The sequence below is a fragment of the Chaetomium tenue genome (genome assembly GCF_020726465.1).
Source record: "Chaetomium tenue strain MPI-SDFR-AT-0079 chromosome Unknown F5144scaffold_4, whole genome shotgun sequence".
In the NCBI taxonomy this organism is placed as follows: domain Eukaryota; kingdom Fungi; phylum Ascomycota; class Sordariomycetes; order Sordariales; family Chaetomiaceae; genus Chaetomium; species Chaetomium tenue.
In genome coordinates, this window is record NW_027117332.1 from 1 (window position 1) to 18,829 (window position 18,829).

Genomic DNA, 18,829 nt, shown 5'->3' on the forward strand with positions numbered 1-18,829 from the left:
GAAGCCCAAGGTCGCTATCACCGACCTCGAAGAGGGCCTACGATCGTCGATCCAAGAAACCTGGCCCGATACCCAGCTGCAGCTATGTATTTTCCACATCAACCAGAACATCACGAGCAACGCAAAGAAGAAGTGGCAGGGTGCCGGTGGTCCACCGCTTGATGAGTTTGACGTTGCCCGGGATAAAGAAGCCGCCGAGGCCGAGGCTCTCAACAACCAGGTCCGCATTGACGAGGTTCTCAGCCGTGGCCAGCTTCCAGAAGAGGCCATTGACCATACCGTCTCTGGCTTCTGCTCCTTGTGGGCTTACGTCATCTACGCCAAGTCAGAAGAAGACTTTGATGCTGCATGGGCATGCCTACAGAAGGAATTCGACGACCAACAACCTCTCCTCGAATACATCCGCACCACCTACATTCCACTGCGGTATCAGTGGGCCACCTGCTTTATTTCACAGTACGAGAACTTCGGCGTTAGGACGAATTCACCTACCGAGACGGCACACAAGGATATAAAGTCATACGTCATTAACGGCAACACGGATCTCCACAGTCTCTCTCAAGCTCTGGAGGAGATGATTAGGAACAAGAGTCGTTCCTATACTCAATCCATCGCTGAACAGGAGAATAAGGTTCGACGAAGATATCTTGGTCAGGAATGGCTCGGCCAGGTATCAAAAGAGGTTGGGTACAAGGCCCTTGACCTTATTGCGAGACAGCACCGCATAGCCTTGCCGTCGCTCTCAACAGACCGTCAACCTCACCCACCGGATCTCCCGCCTTGTACCGGTAGCTTCACTAAGCAGTACCGCCTCCCTTGCAGCCATAAGATCCTCGAGCTCATGAAGGGCTAGCAGCCGCTTACAAAGGAACACATTCATCCACGCTGGTGGTTGCGGCAGCCGCTGGTTAGTCTTATCACACTTATTTCCCTGATTTATACTGACTTACAGCGACAAAAAGCATATCGCCAATACGCTACTCAACATCAAGGACCCCGACATTGTGAAGACTCTACGAGGCCGCCCACGCAATAAGCACATCGCCTACCGCGAGGAGAACCAGGCCCCATCGTCAAGTGCCCCCCAGCCAAAGGCAAAGGCACCTCGGAAGTCCAAGAACCCGGCGCCGAGACCCGTGAAGCAGAGCATTCGTCGAAATCGGTCGGAATTTGAGTACGACGAGGACAAATTGGCGCTGCCGGCGGCATCTCAGCAGAGTACTCAAGATACGATTATGGTAGCATCGGGCCCTCCGTCGCCCGCGGCAAAGAAGAGACGTGGTGGACGCCGTGATACTGCTCCGTTTTCGTCGGCGCCGGTGTAACCCTAGCTCCGATCAATGGGGGTAATTAGAAATTGTAGATTAGACAGAGCCGCACAGCTTGAGCGAACCTTGCCTAAGCGGTGGCTAATGCTGTAGCGTTGGTTTGCCTGTGAATGCTCGCATAAATACATGTTGTCTGATTGGCCGGAAAAGTGGGACACAGCCCGGATAGCCAGATGACACAGCCCGGATAGCAAAACTCTATAGTATACGCCGCCGTATATACCTGGTCGAATGTCCTGGCCTGCTGGGCGGTGAAATGGTACGCCGGCCGTTGGTCGCGGATGCCGGCTTGTTGCTCCTGGCCGTCCCCTCCTGCTCCGTCGTCCCCCTCGTCCTCGCCTCCTTCGTCCTCCTCTCCCTCCTCTCGCTGGTCCTCGTCTCCGTCGTCGACCGGCTCCAGACGCCACGTCCGCCATATATACGCCATCAGCGATTTCCACGACTCGCTGTACCTAACCATCGTCGTGCCCTTCTGGGCCGCGTTGAACGGCTTCTCGTTCGTCTCGCCCCCGGCCTCTCGCCGCTCGATGTAATTGACCGCCGCCGACCCGACCACCTCGACCTGCGACGCCTTCTGCGCCCGCCAAATCACCCTTTCCACGGCTAACAATACGACGGCCATCGCGGCTTCGCTAGCCTCCTCTCCATCCTCTTCATCCTCTCCGTCCCCCTCCCCGTTCCCTTCCTCCACTTCTTCCTCCTTCTCCGCCGCCGCGGGCCGCCGCGTAGTCGTTACCAACCACTCGCGGTCGAAACCGCGCAGATGCCGCGGCCAACCCGTCCGCCGTAGCCACTTATTGGCCGACAACCTCGATTGGTCGCTGATCAGTGCCGCTGCCGCCTCGTCCTCCTCCTTGATGGCCCACGCCGCCGCCTCGAACTCGGCCCGGATGGCGGCTTGGAAATCGGCCGCCTCTCCCCGGCTCCCGCTTGCGGCCGCGTTGGCTGGTATCGTCACCTCGAACAACCGCTGCAACGCGCCGGCCTACCCGAACCGCTGGCAATACACCCCATCCACCCATACCTCGCCTAACCCGCCTGCTGGGTGGGCCCCGGGCTTGCCGCCGCGGCCTCTGGGATTCGCCCAACCGTGCTCTAACCGGCAATGCTTCTGGATATGCTTCCTCCCACGCTGGATATACCCGCACTCGATGCACTTCTTGCCATCGCTCCATACGGGTAATCCATCGATCGCCGGCACCACCTCGTCGGGGAAGCGGATATTGTTCGTATCGGCGGCCAACGAACCGGCGTCCCGTAACACCAACGCTTCGGCCACAATCCGCTGGCGAACCCGTGCGGCCAAATGTTGATGCCGCGAATTCATATGCGACGCAACCGATCGCGCCGTCACCACGCTTCCATGCTCGTGGCAAACTGCCGTGCGAAATGCGGGCAATGGCGTAAAGATCTCGCTGAACGTTACCATGGTTTGTCGCCTGCTGTTCCCTGTATCGCTCTCTGCTCGCTTCTCTTCTATTTGTTTTGCTATATCTTCTTGCCTCGCCGGTGCTGCTGCGGCTACGCCTTGGTTGAACGGTCGAACAAACTCTCCCAAGCCACCTAATTTTACTCCTCTTTGCTTCTTCCTTACTACCCTTCCCTTGCCTTTTCCCCTGACCCCTTCAGCCCAACCCTGCCGCCCTTCTTACCCCCTGTTACACCCATTTCGAAAAGAAACCCTAACCCGAGCGAAAACCCCAACCCTACCCCACTCAACTAGTTGGGATTCCGATAACCCTAACCCCTAATCGTAACCCTAACTCGCACTTTCTATAATGAGATTGCTGCCTACATTGAGCCAACTACGTAGTTGTACGGCCGGCGGCTGGCCGATCTGGAATTGGTATATTCGATTCTACTATCCTAACCGCTGTTTTCCCATTTTAACAGCTATCTTGGGCGACGCGATTGCCCGTTCAGCTCCGCAATCGCGTCCGCACATATGGCCCGAGCGCGGGCCCCACCGCCGCCACTCTAAAAATTTTAACCCCCAATGGCGCCGCTGCGATGCCGTCCCCTCGTACCAGTAAGGGAGAACGATTACAATCCGGTAGTGGGAAAGCTCGAGGCGAGCTTTTTTGGACCCTGTGACGAGCGAGCGAGGAATAGAGGCACAAAGGCTCAAATGATCCCACTCAATTACGTGAATCTAAAGCTAAAGAGAAGAAAAGAAAAGAATCAAGATACAGGATTCGCACAACTGTGGGAAAACACAGGTGGGAGGCGCACAGACCACCACTCGGGTTGCGGCCAGGGTTAGGGTTAGAACCTGCCGTCACAGCGGGGTTCCTGCCCCCAAGGCCGCTACCCCAGACATGTTCTCGGAATCTACTTCTTTCTGTGGGCCCATTTCTGGGGACCCTTTGGAGTTTTTCCGTGCCCCCAGGGCCGCCTCCCAGGACATGTTCTCGGGATCAACTCCTTTCTGTGGGCCCATTTCTGGGGACCCTTTGGAGTTTTTCCGTGCCCCCAGGGCCGCCTCCCATGCTCAGCCGGCCGCATCACGTGGTGTATCTGGGAAGCCAGGCCCGTTGCCGTCCAGGTCAATGTCGACCCAGGCCACCACCGCGCGGGATGCTAAGCCCCCAACGCCCCAAAGACCCGCAGCCGACGAGACGGAAACCCACGGGGATCTCGACACTCAGCCCCATGGGGAACCTGCGGTTTCCGAGACTCAGGCTCCTAGCACCTCCGGAAGCGGGGAAGCTTACACCGTCCCAGGGACCCAATATTCTACTCGCGGGCAGAAGAGGAAACAGCCCTCTGAAGCGGAGTCCGTTTCTCCCGATACTGCACAGAAGCGCGCCCGCATCGAGGTCATTCCAAGCCCTGAGGGGCCTCCAGGAAACCAGCTTGCGTTGAGACCTTTAGCGGAGAGCTCGAGTGGCGAATGGGATTCATTCAACCCAATTCCTGCGCTCCACAATCGCGCCGTCGAGAACAGCCAAGTCAACCCAGTTGATGTGCCGCCTAGGGCAGAGAGTTCGCCCGCAAACCCTATATCCACAGGCCGCATCGAGCTGGGTTGCCCCCATGGCAAACAACGGTTCGACGATGCAGCGATTAACTGACCCGTTCGTTTTCTCGACCGGATGTACTACCCCGACGGTTGACCCGTTCGGTGCTATCATAGCCAAAAGCGCTGTGGAACCGAGCGCCTCGTCCGGCGAGTCCCTCCAGCACCCTGGCAGTGTCGATTTGGACACCCAAGCGGCGCATGCAGAATCACTGGGTAACAACCCGGCCAGTATGCGTAGTCGACCCGTTTCCTCCAGTACGGATCGAGAGCCGCCCCTTTCCTCATCCAGCAACGCTCATGCCTGACGAACCTACCGAGGCAGCCGATGGCCACAAAGGAATCTTACCGACGCCAACCAAGAGCCCATCATAAACCCTAGGCTGGCGTTGCCGAACTCGGGCAACGGCGGACAAGAGCGTGTTGTACCGCCCCAGACTTCTCCGTTGGCCAACTGGGAACCACCATGCGGGACAAGATCCCCTCTGTTCTCCCCGCAACGTGGTAACCCCGAGTTCCGTCGGAGGTCTCTCAGCCTAAGACGCAGCTCCCGGCAATACAATTATGGTCGGAGCGACGCTTCACGGCGTTACTCGGGCAGGTCTGGTTCTCGGGATTATCCATCCTCCTACCAGCCCAGGCCTCGTTCGCCTCGGCCCGAGAGCCGCGGGCAAAGGAACAGTAGGCCGGACGACCGTAGCTCACGAGGCTACGATTCGGCCAATCCGAACTATAGCCAGCGGAGATGAACGACGCTTCAGCGTAATAAATTGGTGTTTACTCTGCTGCCTGGGTGATATTACTATGCTGTGTGACTTTTTCTATCTGTATTAGTATGCCGCCTGTCCAAGGTCTTATGCGTGCTGTCGTAGTTTCCTTAGCTAATCTAAGCTCTAGCATTCCAAGTTAACATCAACCCCCTTGGGCTTCCGAGCTGGACGTCCAAGCTGGGCCATGGGATACCGAACCCTCCGGGTTCTGAGGGTAGGGAATGGTATGATACGCTGAGAGTTTCTCAGGGGTAAATGGCCGTTGATGTTCGGCCTCAAATCCACGTAAATGATAATTACAAGCTAAGTTTAATGGTCACTGTGATGGCCGTCTGTCGAGGCAATTCTTAAACATGTGTGGTTGCTATAAACATATGTGCAAGTAATGGCCGACTTCCCCTGAGTCCTAAACCAACCCGAGCTAACCCAGGCCTCACACCCAGACAAGAAGCTGCCCGCCAGTCAAGGAATCCAGTTCGCAAGTCTCCCACAGGGTTTCTCACAAGGAAATATGACCGGAGATCTTCTCGGTAACCAGATATGCATTAGGCGGGCTTACGTTGCAGTCCCCAACCACCGCCAGGTAACAGAGATATCAGGGAGGCTTTGCGTGCAGTATGACATCCGACAGCCAACGACTAAGATATTCCAACTCCATAGCATTACCCTTCCCCTGTTCCCTCCACCAATTCCGATTCCGCTGCGCAGCCGCCGGTTCCTCGGAAATCTGCTCCCTGCACAAGGCCGTCCCGGCGTTGGCCGCAACCCGAGGAAAGTTCTTGATTGTTAACATGAAATTGATGCGTTAAATTGGCGAATACAAAGCCCACGGCCTCTCGTACGAAACATGTTCCGATCCCAAGACTCTCTCGAAGAACCGACCCGGCATCTCGGAATGTCTCATGCGGAGAGAAAGCTTGTTATTCCTAGCGCACCGCCAAGACCACGGCAGTTAGGATGGCGTTCCGAGAAAGGGGGTTACGTTGCAAGGGATCAAAGTACTTATTCTTTCAGCTGACACCGTCATCAAAAGCAGCCTCCTCTCTTGGCCAAGATCGAAACGAGATTATTGGCAAATTTCACACCATGTTCGGCCTTGTTGCCCTCAGCATAGGGCTGGCTGTTGCCCTCTCTTATTTGGTGCTCGAGTTCCCCCGGGTAAATAACTCCGCCCCGGCGCCGACAACGAGGAGTGTGCTAACCACCAACCAGCTGCACCAAAGTTGGCGATTGTGGTCTCACCGCTCGCAACTCCCACCGGGACCCAAAATACTCAAGACTGGTATTCGAAAACCATGGTTGTGGTTCCTCGAACTAAACAAGCAGTATGGCGACGTGGTATACCTGCAGATGGGCCCAACCCCTACCATCATCCTGGGTTCGGCGCAGGCGGCCTGGGATCTGCTCGAGAAGCGCGGTGCCATCTACTCGTCCCGGCCCCGCTTCATTATGGGCGGCGAGCTCCTATCCAACGGCATGCGTGGGCTGATGGCCCCCTACTCCAACTTCTGGCGCCGCTGGCGAAAGTTGCTGCACAGCGGGTTCATGCAGCGCCAGAGTGAGACGTACCGGCCAATCCAGGCCCTTGAGTCGAAGGTGCTCATGCATGAGCTCCTGACTAACCCCAAGGACTACCGGACGCATCTCGAACGGTATGCCGCGTCGGTTGTGGTGACGGTGACGTATGGGCGACGAGTCGAGGACGTCCGGACAGATGCCGTCGTGAAGATGAATGCTGAAGCTATGGAACGGCTGACATCGGTGAAGTATGGTCTCGCGGTTATCTAGCAGACCGAGCCCTTGCTGACATTTGACACCATAGTATCCCTGGAAAGTATGCCGTCGAGCGCTACCCAGCACTCAAATACATGCCCACCATGTTTGCTCCGTGGAAGGCCCAGGTGCTGGAGCAGCGGAAGAAGGATATCCGGATGTACACCGGTCTCATGAACGATGTTAAGAAGAGGTTGGCGGCGGGCTCACTGCCGAACTGCTTTGCCAAGCATCTTCTCGACGAGCAGGAAAACCTCGGCATGACCGACCTGGAGGTAGCTTACACCGCCGGTACCCCTTTTGGTGCGGGCGTGGAAACAGTAGGTCCACCCCTGGCAAATCCTCTTCTTGCCGCATAGCTTTAACACCCCGCAGTCTGCAGGCTCGCTGGCCAGCTTCTTCCTGGCGTGTGTCAAGTTCGGCGACAGCTTCATCCCCAAGGCACAGGCCGAGCTCGACAGGGTCGTAGGTGGTGATAGGTTACCCACGTTTGATGACTTGGCTTCTCTAGAGTATGTGCGGGCCATTGTCTCGGAGACTCTCCGATGGCGACCTGTGGCTGTTCTTGGGGGCACACCACATGCAACCACAGCCGACGACGTGTACAAGGGCATGTTCATTCCAAAGGGCAGCACCATCATTGCGCCGTTGTGGAGCAGTAAGTGCAAATAAACAACGCTTTGTTGGTGGGGCTTGATGGCATAGACTAACCGCCGGTTTCAGTCCATCTGAACGAAGAAGACTTCCCAGACCCGCACAAGTTCCAACCGGAACGCTTCCTCGGGGACCGCGAGTATCCCGGCAACCTGGGGCACAGCGCATTTGGCTGGGGCCGCCGCATCTGCCCTGGCCTGCACCTCGGATCCGCTTCCGTAGCCATAAATATTGCCCGGATCTTGTGGGCGTTTGATGTCAGGCCCGCTCAGAATGCCAAAGGAGAAGTGGTTGATGTCGACATGTAAGTTGTTGAAAAGGGCGACGGTTGTTCTCAATGACTAATAGATTATAGCTTCGCCTTTTCGGACGGGTTCAACTCGAGCCCACTACCATTCGAATGCTCCATCAAGCCCCGGTCAGAAAGGCATGCGTATGTGATCGAGAACGAGTTCCAGGAAGCCTGTGGAGAGTTGAGGCGATACACCGCAGCGGCAAACTAAGTGCAACGGTGCCTCTGCCCGAAACACCAGGGGCACGCATACTGTAACAATGTTTATATACTTTAGTTTTGACTTTCTACCCTCGGAATCGCACACTGGGATGTAGTAACCACGTTTATTATTACATACTCTAGTACCTTACCTAGCCTCTAGGTAGTTGGGAAGATCCGCACGTTACTCCCGATGGGCAAATAGCCCTCCTCCCGTTACCCTGGAAAGATACTCGCAGCCAAGATCACTAGCGCGGAGGAAACAATGTTTGACCTGAGCGTGACTTTTTGGCTATTTGTAGATACAGAACCGGGGCATGCACTATGTACGACTCGAAACAAAACTCTTGGTTCGTCCTCCAACCCGCGCTTAACCGAGGAGACTCTTGATGAAAGTGAGCGCCTGCTGGCCGTACTTGTTGACGTACTGCTGGTGCGAGTTGGCGTCGTTGCCGTTGCAGCAGTAGGGGTCGGTCGAGTCGCAGTACGACTTGATGATGGCCGGCTTGGCCGGCGAGCACTGGAAGCCACGGGGGCGGGCGGCGAACTATGTATCGTTATTAGTTGTTTGCTCTCGGTAAGATCTGTGCGTCCCTGAAACGGGAGTGGAACAACTTACGCCCTGGGCCTGGCATGTGCCGACGTTGTACGGGAGCCCGACAACGTTGTGCGGGTCACCCATAAAGATGGCGGCCTTAACGGCGTTGAGGGCGTTGCCGCTAAGCGTGGCACCGGCACCGCCGCAGAGGGCGTTGTCCATGATCTGGCCACCTTGCGAGTAGCCGATAAGGACGATCTTGGTGTCCGGGCAGCGCTGGTTGAAGCTCGTGACAGCCGAGACCACAGCCGACGTGCCTTGGCTCGCCGACTGGTCGTAGCTGACGCCGCCACACTGGGACTGGCCTCCGCAGGCCGGGTAGTTGATGGCCTCGCTGGTGGCGCCCGAGTAGGCCTGCTTCACCATGTTGACGAGGCCCTCCGAGGTGCCGTAGCCCGCGGGCGCAGTCGTCTCGCGAGCTCCGAAGATGTGGACGCCGGGGCAGGACTGGCGCGCCTCGACGTCGACGGGGCTGGCGCTGGCAAGGCCGGCGAGGACCGGGACGGCAACAGCGGAGACCTTCATGTTGGATACTGGCGTGGGTCGTGGAAAGGCTCGAGGGATGTATTTGGCAGGTGGGGATGTGTAGAAACAGTTGAGATAGTTCTGGAACGTCGGCTGTTCTTATATCATAATCTCACTCCGCAGTGTTTCGTACCCTTACCCGGTCCGGACGTACGGGTGGTCGAAAAAGGGAAGACGGAGAAGGGTTCGGCGGAAGCCCGCCGAATGCCACGCCGGAACCTTGTCTTAATTTTCGAGAGCCCTTCGGACATTATTGCTGCGTACCTCGTCCTTGCTATAAACCCCCTACTACGTAGCACCGGGTACGGGGTCCAAGCTAAAATAAGCCGTGGACCGGGGATACGGGACCCAATGCCTACGGAAGTCTTTCTCTTTTCCTTCTAGACCGTGCCTCGCCATAGGTCTCCAACGTTATAGCAGGCAATGATCGACCAGAGGCCGGGGCCAAACAGAGCAGCGTCGATCCTAAAGCGGCGCGGCCCTCTTCCACTGTCAAGCATTTCCAGTTCATCGTCATGGGGCGTTTTCTGGAATGCCATGCGAGTGAGTGGTCGGGGCCTTCCCCGCAAAGCGCTATAGCCGATAGTACATGGGCCTGTCGATCAATGCCGGGGCGAATCGAAGGCTTTGTTTCACCTATGTTGATGCTTGGCATAGTGTTGCTGTCAAGGTCTGAGCCGGCGGCAATAGGCAATAAACGCGGGTGAAATACCGAGCAAGCGTCGCACTGTCGATGATCGGCATGCTCGACCTGCCATTGATCTGTGGGGAATGTCTTTTGCCTAAATGCTGCCCATGGGGAAAGCAAGGCGCATTCATGCTAAACCAACACCAATCTGGGGTTGAAGGCTGGGATGGGACCTCGAATGATGAATCTTAAGGAAACCTCAGACTTGGTGCGCCGTCGTCTGTTTGGAGCTGAGGTCTCACCTGACTGATTCTGGAGCAGGTTATTCTTGACCCATGGATCATGAATGCCGTAATGGTTAGGCTTCGAAAGATGTCCCTTTTGAAACTGCCGGGGCTCCTGATTCAGGGGCTGGCGCTATTGAGTTTTGCAAAGCCGGACTCAGCTGCTTGCAACATTCACCAGCCGGATGGCAACAACGAAAAGTGAGCCAAGAATCAATTGAATTCCAGCTATCCGAATGAAACTCACTACATAGGGGGAGTAAAAGAATGTGCAAGGTGATCAACCTGTCAGCCTCCCCCGTCCCTCCTCATAACCCTACCGTTCGGCTTTGCCGCGTCATCCATATCGCCCCCGCAAAACCTGAACCTACCCTTCCTCCTCCGACCTCCTTTCCCCCGAGCCGTAATATCCCCAGGCCATAGAGAGTACCTCCAGACCTCCTTAGTCTTGATCTTAACGGCAGGGCTGCCAGTTGGTGCGGAAGATGACGTGCAGGCTTCCATCGAAAGCGTCCACCTAAGTAATTCATCGCGTTCGCCCTTACATTAGCCCATCTATTCGATTTTGTTTTCCTTTTGATTTCCACTCTTCTTCTTGCTGTCTTCCTCCCCTTTTTGTGTCTTTCTCTCTCGCCGTTTTTGGGTAATAGAAACAAATAATACAACAGGGCAACTTGAAACAAAGGCAGTAACGACGTCAAATTCAAGCGCAGCGGCGCCATTGCAGCGCCACTTTGTAGGGGTTTCTCACAGTCATGGTGCCCCGGTTCGGGGTAGAGATGGGCGTGATGCGGATTTCCGAGTTGACGTTGAGGATGGCCGTCGTGCCGCCACAGCGCGAGAAGGACTCGACACCGACACCGGCGATCATGTTGTAGTTGTCCTCGTACGGCGCGAGGATGTTCTTCTGGAAGACAACCTCCTGGGTGCTGTCGCCAGCGAAGGTGTAGCCGGCGCGGCAGGTACCGGTCTGACCCTCCGAAAGGCTAGCATAGCCGGTGAAGCGGGTCTCGATGACGGAGAACCTGTTCCCCCGTGTCAGTATCACACCTTTCTTTCTTCTTCTCTTCGTTGCTTGTTTGCGTTGGGCGATACTTGGGGACTCGTGGCCTGCTCAGTTTCAGGGCTAGGCCTGGATTCGAACTCACTGGTATCCGGAGGGGAATTGCAGGTTGATACTAATCCGGCAGTTCTTGCGGCTATCCGAGACGCTGCTACCCGGACCGGCGCTCACGATGTACTCGTCGAAGGCGACGTCGAAGATGGTGCCTGTGGCATCGACGTTGATGTAGGCGTGGCCAGCAGGGCAGCCCGAGCCGATAGCGGTGACGTTAATGATTTTGATCTCCCCGGGAGCGGGTGCCGAGAAGCCCAGGGACTCGCTCGGGTTGGGGGTGATAACGGCAGCGGCGGCAGCGCCAGCAAAGAGGAGACTGGTGAAACGCATCTTGGATGGCGAGGTTGCTCAAGTATAAGGAGTCAATATGAATAACCTGAAGATGAGTGAAGGTTCGTCAGGAGGGTGGTGATGTTGTGTCCTGAGGTCGGGCCAGTTGACGGTCCCTTTATAGGCTTCAACGACAGGTCGAGTGCCAGACCGAGAGACTACTTCCCTGGCTCCCAAGACATTCTTGAAATTCCGGGCCTTGACTCCGAGGTCCAAAAGCACCATCACGCCAACCTAGTCGCCACCTGGAGAGGAGATGGCCCGAGTCACGGAGGGAGTAGACTGTGACAATCTCGCCATCTCAGCTATCACGTCGCAACCAATGCTGCCATCCCCGCCTCACCAAGCCCACGATGTGATGTTGGCAACAGCCCATCACGCCGCTAGCGTTGGAGTTATCGCTTTCGACATCGAGGGGAAGTCGGGATAAGGTTGGACGGACGGAAGGAATCCTTGAGCAGACCACAAAAGGTATTCCCAGGACGGGAAAGAGTATGGTTTCCAGCTGTCGGGGAGCTATTTTTGTCGACATTCATATCGTGCCGATATTAATTCGCAACTTGGTAGCTTCTCTGACCAGGTCGCCGGCATCCATTCATATCGCTTGCTATCTTCATGTGATCCGAGGATGTGGTCCAGGGAACCCCCTCGAGTGTGTCGGAGGTGTGGGCACTGGGAGACCGTCTGGACGCTCATACAGGTGCCAAACCTAATTGTAGCATCCTCAATGCAACAATGCCATCACTCTTGCCAGTTGCGTCTTTCCACACTAGCCAAATGGTTGCTTCCAACGCTATCTGCCCCCGAAGGGACACGCCTGGGCTGCGGTGGTGGCGTGAACATGGCCAGTAACATGGCCGCGGCAGCAACACCAAGTCGCGGCTCCAAATTGGCCAACACATTGTTACGCGAGCCCGACCCGGAACATCGAGCTGCCAAGGAATTTGGCCAAGATAGCGTCCTTGGGACTGATTCACACCCTCACTGGTCTTGATGTTGCGATAATGGGCGCAGGCGATTGGTGGGGATCTGGGCGATACCAAGGAGGTGGTTACCCCGACCCCGTGCCTCGGGAGATTGGCAAGGACACTGCTACCTTTCTCAGCCAGTCACGGTGGAATCCGAGTCCCCAGGAAGCTTATCCAGACTACGGACTACGCAGTGCAAACCCTGCGTGCATATCCCTGAGCGCGCAGATCTCACGCTCGCTCTGTGGGGTTTTACCTTTGTTGATCCTCTCTGGCTCGGGAAATGATGGGAAAGAAAACCGTAGCGACGGGTTTTGGGCTCGGCGACGACCGGGATGTAAAAGCGGGAGGACCGGGTAGTTAGGTGGCATCGCTTGGTGCTTATAGAGTCCAGGTCGAAAGACTTCATATATGGATAAAGTGTCGACGGCTTGGCGCATCATTTGTCTGGTGATACTCCGCACTCTCGTGCATTGGCTGGATCCCGGATGGGTGAAAGCCCAGGCGCTGACCGCATCTCAAGTTACGTACAAGCACGGCGAGCAGATTCTTAGGGGACCGTTTGCCGGGTTGCCCATCTTGTGTCGCCGCCGTGCGGCATCACATTCGGCCACTCAGACAGCATCCGGGGACGCGGGTAGCACCGCTGAAATTAAACTGCGTCTCGTGTTGCCGCGGAGGTGCCTTTCAATATCGCCCCTACTATCGACCGAGCCATTGGCGACTGCAGGAGAGAACCGGGGTCTCAAAGTCCTTGGCTAGTAAGATTGGGCAATGGATCAAAGTGGTCGACAGTTGGATGATTTCGCTACCTATGTCTGATTACCGCTCTCCTGGGATGACAGCAAATACTCCGTAACCTCGGCAAACTCGTCCCCAAATTGCAGCAACTCCCTCCACCGCTGTGGGATGGCGTTGACACCATCCCGTGCTCCCAGTAACCCCCCGGCGATGGCACCGTTCGTATCAGTATCCTGGCCAAACCGCACCACATCAATAAGCACCTCCTCCAATGGGCGGGGGTCCAGGAGGGCAGCGACGCCCAAGGTCAGAGATTCGAGGACGTAACCAGACGCCTTGAAGGGCAGAGCCTTGGTGGCGTTTGCAGCTCGTTTCGGTCCGTTCTCGGCGAGGTCCCGAACCTGCACGAGCGACTTTCCTGCGTCCATAGCGTTTTCGACCTTATTCGCCGCACGCTCTAGCTGGACCTTGCGAGCTGCCGTCGTCTCTGCCGCAGCCAAAGCGGTGGCCTGCGCCACCGCGTCCTTCCCCGCCTGCCAAGCCTCGTCGGCTGACTTCCCCTCGACGAGTGCCCATACCATCACATTGTAAACCGCGCAAGCGAGGATACAGTGGGAATCGTCGTGCGTGACAGCCGAAATCTCCAGAGACTCCGTCAACAGCTTGGCCATATCGGGCTGGAACAGGGCGGTGGGGATGCACCGCATGAGTGAACCGTTCCCCGCGCGGCCCTCCCCGGCCCCGGAAGCCCGCGGATCGGCCGTCCTCTTGAACCTTGAGATGCCAGTTGCCGTTGCGCCGCCGACGTCGCGGGGTGTCTCGTTTCGGTCACGGCCGGGCCAGGAGCGCCCATCGTACCAGTCGACCATGTACTGCGCAGCAAGCCTGACCACGTCTGGTGATTTGGGGGACTGTGATCGCTTCAGCTTTTCGACGTCACGGTACGCGAGCAGAACGGCGCGAGTGAGGTCTGTGTCGTCGGTTGCATGCCCGGGCGGCCAGTCAAATGGGCCACCACCGACGATGTCTCTCACGCCGCGTGGATAATCCTTTTGAATGTTTTCCCAGGCGTCGAACTCAACAGTAGCACCGAGGGAATCGCCGGCGTGTACGCCAAGTAACGCGCCGATAACGCGCTCATGGCGGGCGGTAATGAGTGGGGTTGACATGGTTCTCTGTTCTCGAATAGCTTTTATGGACTAGATTGGAGTTGGCAGAGTCGTCGATCCAAGTTGTTGTTGTGTTTGTTGGACAGGTCACAGGTGGGCTCCAGTCACACAGCCCGACCGCATTTTAGGCAGGAAATGGGTTAGGGTTCGTTCGGATCGCAACCTTTACCCCTTTTGAGCCCACAGTAGTCCAGTCCGAGGTAAGTTCCGAGCATTGCCCAGAGCATAGCCCCGCGACTGACCCAAGCAAGTCGAGGCTCGTGGCCCGAAAAATGGACAATGCACGGAGGTCAAGTGAAAGGGAATGGTTTTAGTTATCTCTGCCGCGGAGGAACGCACGGCCGCCACATACCCCGCAGAGGGGGGAGCCCCCGAAAGACCGAAGAGCCCGGAGGCCGGCAAGGTGCGCCCCCCGGAAGAAAACGCAAGAAAAACGCAACGCCCAAGTCCCCCGCTCATCCCCATGGCCGAGGCTCCCCAGCTCCGCATCCCCCTATCCCCCGGCACCCACACCCCCAGTGCCGGTGCCAGGACCGCGGCCCCCCAATCCCCTTCTCTCCCTCTTTCCCCCGACCGGGGAAGCAGCAAACACACACCCCCGCCCTCCCGGCCCCTCAAGCCATAACACACTCCTGGCCCTTCTTCTCACAGCGCACGCACGTCTCCTTGCGCACACAACCCGCCTTCATCCGACGGCAGCGCTCACACGCCTTGCCCGCCTTGCCCCCCGCACCACCACCACCACCACCGGCACCCTCACTACCACCAGGAGCGGCGGCGTCCTCCCCACTCACACACTCCTTCCCGGCCTTGATGCAGCGCTCGCAAGCCACGACCCGGTCGCAGCGCGCCTTCGACCGACGACAGGGAATACAGGACGGGAGGCCCGACGCTTTGCCCCGCTTGGGCGGGTTGGGGGTGTCGGCGGCGCTGGTGGGGGTGGGGCTGTTGGGGGCAGCGGCGGTGGGTTTCTTGGGGGTCGCCTTCTTGGGCGTGGCCTTCTTGGGCGTGGCCTTCTTGGGCGTGGCCTTCTTGGGCGTGGTCTTAGTCACGCGGCCGGAGAGGACACCGCCGGCTGCGGCGGGGGCGGTGATGCCGGCAGGGCCCTGGTTGAGAATACGGTCAATGGTAAGGTCAAGCGCGGTGGGAGGGGCAGAGTTGAAGAGAGTGCTTATGCCCGAGATGCCGGGGACAGGGCCGGGGTTGTTGACCATGCCCGTGATGATGGCGGTGCCGGGGATGGAGCCATCGGCAGGGCCCGAGACGATGCCAGTGCCAGTGTCGGTGCCGGAACCCGCGATGGTGGCCGTGGCGGGGCGGGCGGCGGTCAGGTCGATGGGGTTGGCGGAAGAGCCGCCGGGCGTGGGTCTGGTCGGTGCCATTGTGCCTTTCGCTTGAGGTTGTGCTAGTTGTGCTTTTTGGGTCGCGAGTCGGTTCTGGGAGGTTCGGGTCAGCTTAAGAACCGGCCGCGGACTCTAACGCGTCGAGCGGGTTTCTTACCTTGGATTCAAACCAACGGACTCAAGTCGCTGCTGCGATAATTGCGACAGCAAGTGATGGTGTGCGTCCGAATACTCTAGTCGCGCTCTTCGACGTGTCGTTCGGCAGAACGTGGAGGAGGGGCGGATGTCAGTCGACAGACTGCGGAAGAGTACTGAGTGTTAACTGGTTGGAAGTACAACCCTTTAGCTTGATGGAAAGAGGAAGGCGGCGCCACACGCGTCGGGGAAGAGAGCGAAGGAACGGTGAAAATTCTTACTCTAAGTAGGTATCGTGAAACGATATGGAGGCCAGTTAACTTTGGCTACCTAAGAATGTTTCGCGTCAGCTCATGAACAAGGGCAAGAACGAGCTAGATTAGGGTCGGCCTCTGTGTCTAGGAAAGGGAATCGACTCGAAGGGACTGCCGAGAACGAGCAACAATGTTCGTACCTGGCCTGCTGAAGTTTGAGCTGAGAAGTGAGTTGAGCGACTTCCAAGCTCCGAAGCGCGTCAAGCAGCTAAGAGGGTAGAACGATCGCTCTGTCGGCGAGAAGAAGAAGCAAGAAGGCGATGCTTCCGGGTGTGGTAAGAGGCCGTGGCAAGAGGATAACAGAAAGCGAGGCTTCCGGTCGTGGCAGGCAGGAAGACTAACGGAGCGGGGAGTGGTCGGGAACGGAACGGAAGTCAGTGGGGGAGGAAGAGGAAAAAGCAGCTTGACAAAACCGCAGGTTAGGGTTCTTGCCCTCGCTGGAAGTGCAGGCCCTCAAGAGATGGGATCGCGAGGATGTTGTTGCCGGGGGTGATCGAATTTAGGGCTGGGGCCAAGCACAAGTGCGCCGAGAACATCACTCACGCCGGCGAGGGTCCTGGAAACCGTGGCCTGCACTCAGGTACTTGCCTGACGGGTTGTCTCCCACTCCACCTATAGGCTGGTCTTGTTTCAAGGCAATCAATCATGGGCTGGAAACACTTGGAAGATCGCATTGATACAACATACGGTTCACGGGAGCCCATCACGCAGGACACTAGGTGAAGATATTCTTGTAACGTGGCGAGCCTTCGGGCTCTGAGTCAAAGAATGCCCGGGATCTCTAACGTTGACCCGTGAATATGAGAACCAAATTGAACAACTCAGGCGGCTCGACATGCTGCGCTCAGTCACTTGCCTTGTAAATGGGTTATTCGAGTGATACGATATTTGGGTCGAACACTCGTACATTTTTCTTCGACATGGCGTTTAGTTTTACCATGCATGGGACTGTAGGCTTAACATCAAACTCAAGCCCATTCAGTGACAGACAGTCCAACCCGCCCTTCGTTCACCATTCACAGTCAGATAGATCTAGATTGTCTCACTAACAGACTACTGTTCCAGACAACTGTGGCAATCTTGACTTTGAGTGCGTGGTAGAGACACTGAGAAATGTCACTGGGGAAAACACCGGTCCCAGCCTCGTTGAAAAGGACCTAATTGGTACGAAGACAATATTCGGGCAATGTGAAGTGTATCTGTGAACGACTTGGCATTGCCATTGCTTAATTAGTATGCAGACCATGAGCTGTACCAAAATGCTTTGTCGCTGAAATTACGGTTAATGAAAGGTGTGAGGATGTAACAATAAACACTGATAAGACTCAAGTTGTGAACTCCATTTTGACTTTGAGTCCTTGCTTGTTGTTGCTAATGATGGCACAAATGACAGGATGTAAGAGCACGCAAGCTCAAGAGGGCTGTGGCACTTCCAATGTTGTGGAAAGAGACAGGTCTTGTCAAGTCTGTCAGATAGATGTGGCTAGTGATCAAGGGGTTCGTCATATCCCAGATAGAAGAAGGCTCAAATTTATTGACGACATCAACCATCTGTCTCCCTGTCCATAATGTAAACAAAAAAGGACGGTTCTGGGTTGTGTTTGTTAGCACGACACTTTTGACAGGGGCCCTGGCTCAACAGCTGAAAACCACCACTTTGACAGCCCAACGACCGATTAAATTGGGTAAAAAAGGAGGAATATTTAGGGCAATTTGTAAAGGTGAGACTGCTCAAGATCTACGTTTTGTTGGACAATGCACCGTTCTACCGTTGGGTTGACGACTTTGCGCCGGACCCTGGTCTCCAAGTTAGGCGCTAACCCAGGGAACAAACCAGGGGCTTGGTGTTGACATCAGGGGCCCGTGTCGCCCGACCGACCAAACTGGTAGCGTCGGACTTGGACTAAAACTGGCAACCCCCACGCACTAAATAAGCCCCAAAACAGCCTGAAGTAGTTTAATGCCGACATGTGAAGCCTCCAGACTTTTCGCAGCACCCTCTTTACATTTTCTCACAAGATGATGACGTATGTGCAATGAGTTGGTGTGGGTGTTGACGAACGGATGGGAGAAGACGCGGGGGGAGGAGGAGTCGGGGGAAAAGGGGCCGGAGGGGTTGGCGGAGCGATCTCCGTTACTGAGCCCACTCGGGGACAGGGAAGCACCATGTTGAATGCGAGCCCTCCTCGCCGTTGCACGAGGGGGGGGGATCCCGTTGGAGTAGCTCCACCACGACCCCCTCTCGGAGGGACGGTAACCGCAATCCCAGCCCAAGAGTGTGTGTCGTGAGCCGAGAGGAAAACCCAACTTCTCTTGCTGTTTCCCCCCATTCATGGCAAGTGCCCAAGCCGACGGATTGGAGACGAGCGGGCAGAGCGAACAGGCCGCAGGCCGTTGGTCAGCGTCGCATCATGAGGGGAAAGGGACCTCGGGTTTGACGTGTGTGGCCGTAGCGGCTGCTGCGGCAGAGGTTAATCTGATAAGGGGCCCCATCCCTGAACCGAGAGAGCACCAACCAATCGAGGGCGGCATCGGGCGCGCGGGAGTTGGCACTAGCGTGTCTTTTCCAGAGGGGGAGAAGGGAGAATTTTGACGCGACCGACACGCTAGGGCTGGGGCCGTCCGTCTGGTGAGCCGATG

General features: G+C 56.7%; 7 protein-coding genes across 7 annotated transcripts; 2 read left to right on the top strand and 5 right to left on the bottom strand.

Annotated features, from left to right (window-relative positions):
• Window positions 1-1,304: 1,304 nt before the first annotated feature.
• On the bottom strand, window positions 1,305-2,757 carry F5144DRAFT_647584 (uncharacterized protein; the record flags this gene model as incomplete). Its single annotated transcript, XM_066792923.1, has 2 exons — window positions 1,305-2,313; window positions 2,353-2,757. 2 exons carry the CDS (start codon window positions 2,755-2,757, stop codon window positions 1,399-1,401), a joined length of 1,320 nt encoding a protein of 439 aa, XP_066642342.1. The 3' UTR covers window positions 1,305-1,398.
• Window positions 2,758-3,646: 889 nt separating this feature from the next.
• On the top strand, window positions 3,647-4,402 carry F5144DRAFT_547351 (uncharacterized protein; the record flags this gene model as incomplete). The annotated part of the gene is made up of 1 exon (XM_066787467.1): window positions 3,647-4,402. One exon carries the CDS (start codon window positions 3,647-3,649, stop codon window positions 4,400-4,402), a length of 756 nt encoding a protein of 251 aa, XP_066642343.1.
• Window positions 4,403-6,203: 1,801 nt separating this feature from the next.
• F5144DRAFT_602034 (cytochrome P450) lies at window positions 6,204-8,047 on the top strand (the record flags this gene model as incomplete). Its single annotated transcript, XM_066791181.1, has 6 exons — window positions 6,204-6,275; window positions 6,330-6,883; window positions 6,940-7,210; window positions 7,266-7,548; window positions 7,614-7,848; window positions 7,900-8,047. 6 exons carry the CDS (start codon window positions 6,204-6,206, stop codon window positions 8,045-8,047), a joined length of 1,563 nt encoding a protein of 520 aa, XP_066642344.1.
• Window positions 8,048-8,407: 360 nt separating this feature from the next.
• On the bottom strand, window positions 8,408-9,160 carry F5144DRAFT_592269 (cutinase; the record flags this gene model as incomplete). The annotated part of the gene is made up of 2 exons (XM_066790348.1): window positions 8,408-8,584; window positions 8,657-9,160. 2 exons carry the CDS (start codon window positions 9,158-9,160, stop codon window positions 8,408-8,410), a joined length of 681 nt encoding a protein of 226 aa, XP_066642345.1.
• Window positions 9,161-10,753: 1,593 nt separating this feature from the next.
• On the bottom strand, window positions 10,754-11,647 carry F5144DRAFT_212310 (uncharacterized protein). The gene is made up of 2 exons (XM_066783056.1): window positions 11,221-11,647; window positions 10,754-11,097 (listed from the first exon to the last, which is right to left on the bottom strand). The coding sequence occupies exons 1-2, from the start codon at window positions 11,517-11,519 to the stop codon at window positions 10,776-10,778; spliced, it is 621 nt and encodes a 206-aa protein (XP_066642346.1). The 5' UTR covers window positions 11,520-11,647; the 3' UTR covers window positions 10,754-10,775.
• A 1,450-nt stretch (window positions 11,648-13,097) lies between these two features.
• Window positions 13,098-14,536, bottom strand: F5144DRAFT_212270 (ADP-ribosylation/Crystallin J1). Its single transcript, XM_066783055.1, has one exon. The coding sequence runs from the start codon at window positions 14,395-14,397 to the stop codon at window positions 13,300-13,302; it is 1,098 nt and encodes a 365-aa protein (XP_066642347.1). The 5' UTR covers window positions 14,398-14,536; the 3' UTR covers window positions 13,098-13,299.
• A 475-nt stretch (window positions 14,537-15,011) lies between these two features.
• On the bottom strand, window positions 15,012-15,779 carry F5144DRAFT_602038 (uncharacterized protein; the record flags this gene model as incomplete). Its single annotated transcript, XM_066791182.1, has 1 exon — window positions 15,012-15,779. One exon carries the CDS (start codon window positions 15,777-15,779, stop codon window positions 15,012-15,014), a length of 768 nt encoding a protein of 255 aa, XP_066642348.1.
• Window positions 15,780-18,829: the final 3,050 nt, after the last annotated feature.

What these genes read in the sequence shown, in the direction of transcription:
- F5144DRAFT_212270 (XM_066783055.1), bottom strand. Translation starts at nt 14,397, where the DNA reads ATGTCAACCCCACTCATTACCGCCCGCCATGAGCGCGTTATCGGCGCG.
- F5144DRAFT_212310 (XM_066783056.1), bottom strand. Translation starts at nt 11,519, where the DNA reads ATGCGTTTCACCAGTCTCCTCTTTGCTGGCGCTGCCGCCGCTGCCGTT. An exon ending in CAATTCCCCTCCGGATACCA is followed by an intron (nt 11,098 to 11,220) that starts GTGAGTTCGAAT and finishes ACGGGGGAACAG; the next exon opens with GTTCTCCGTCATCGAGACCC.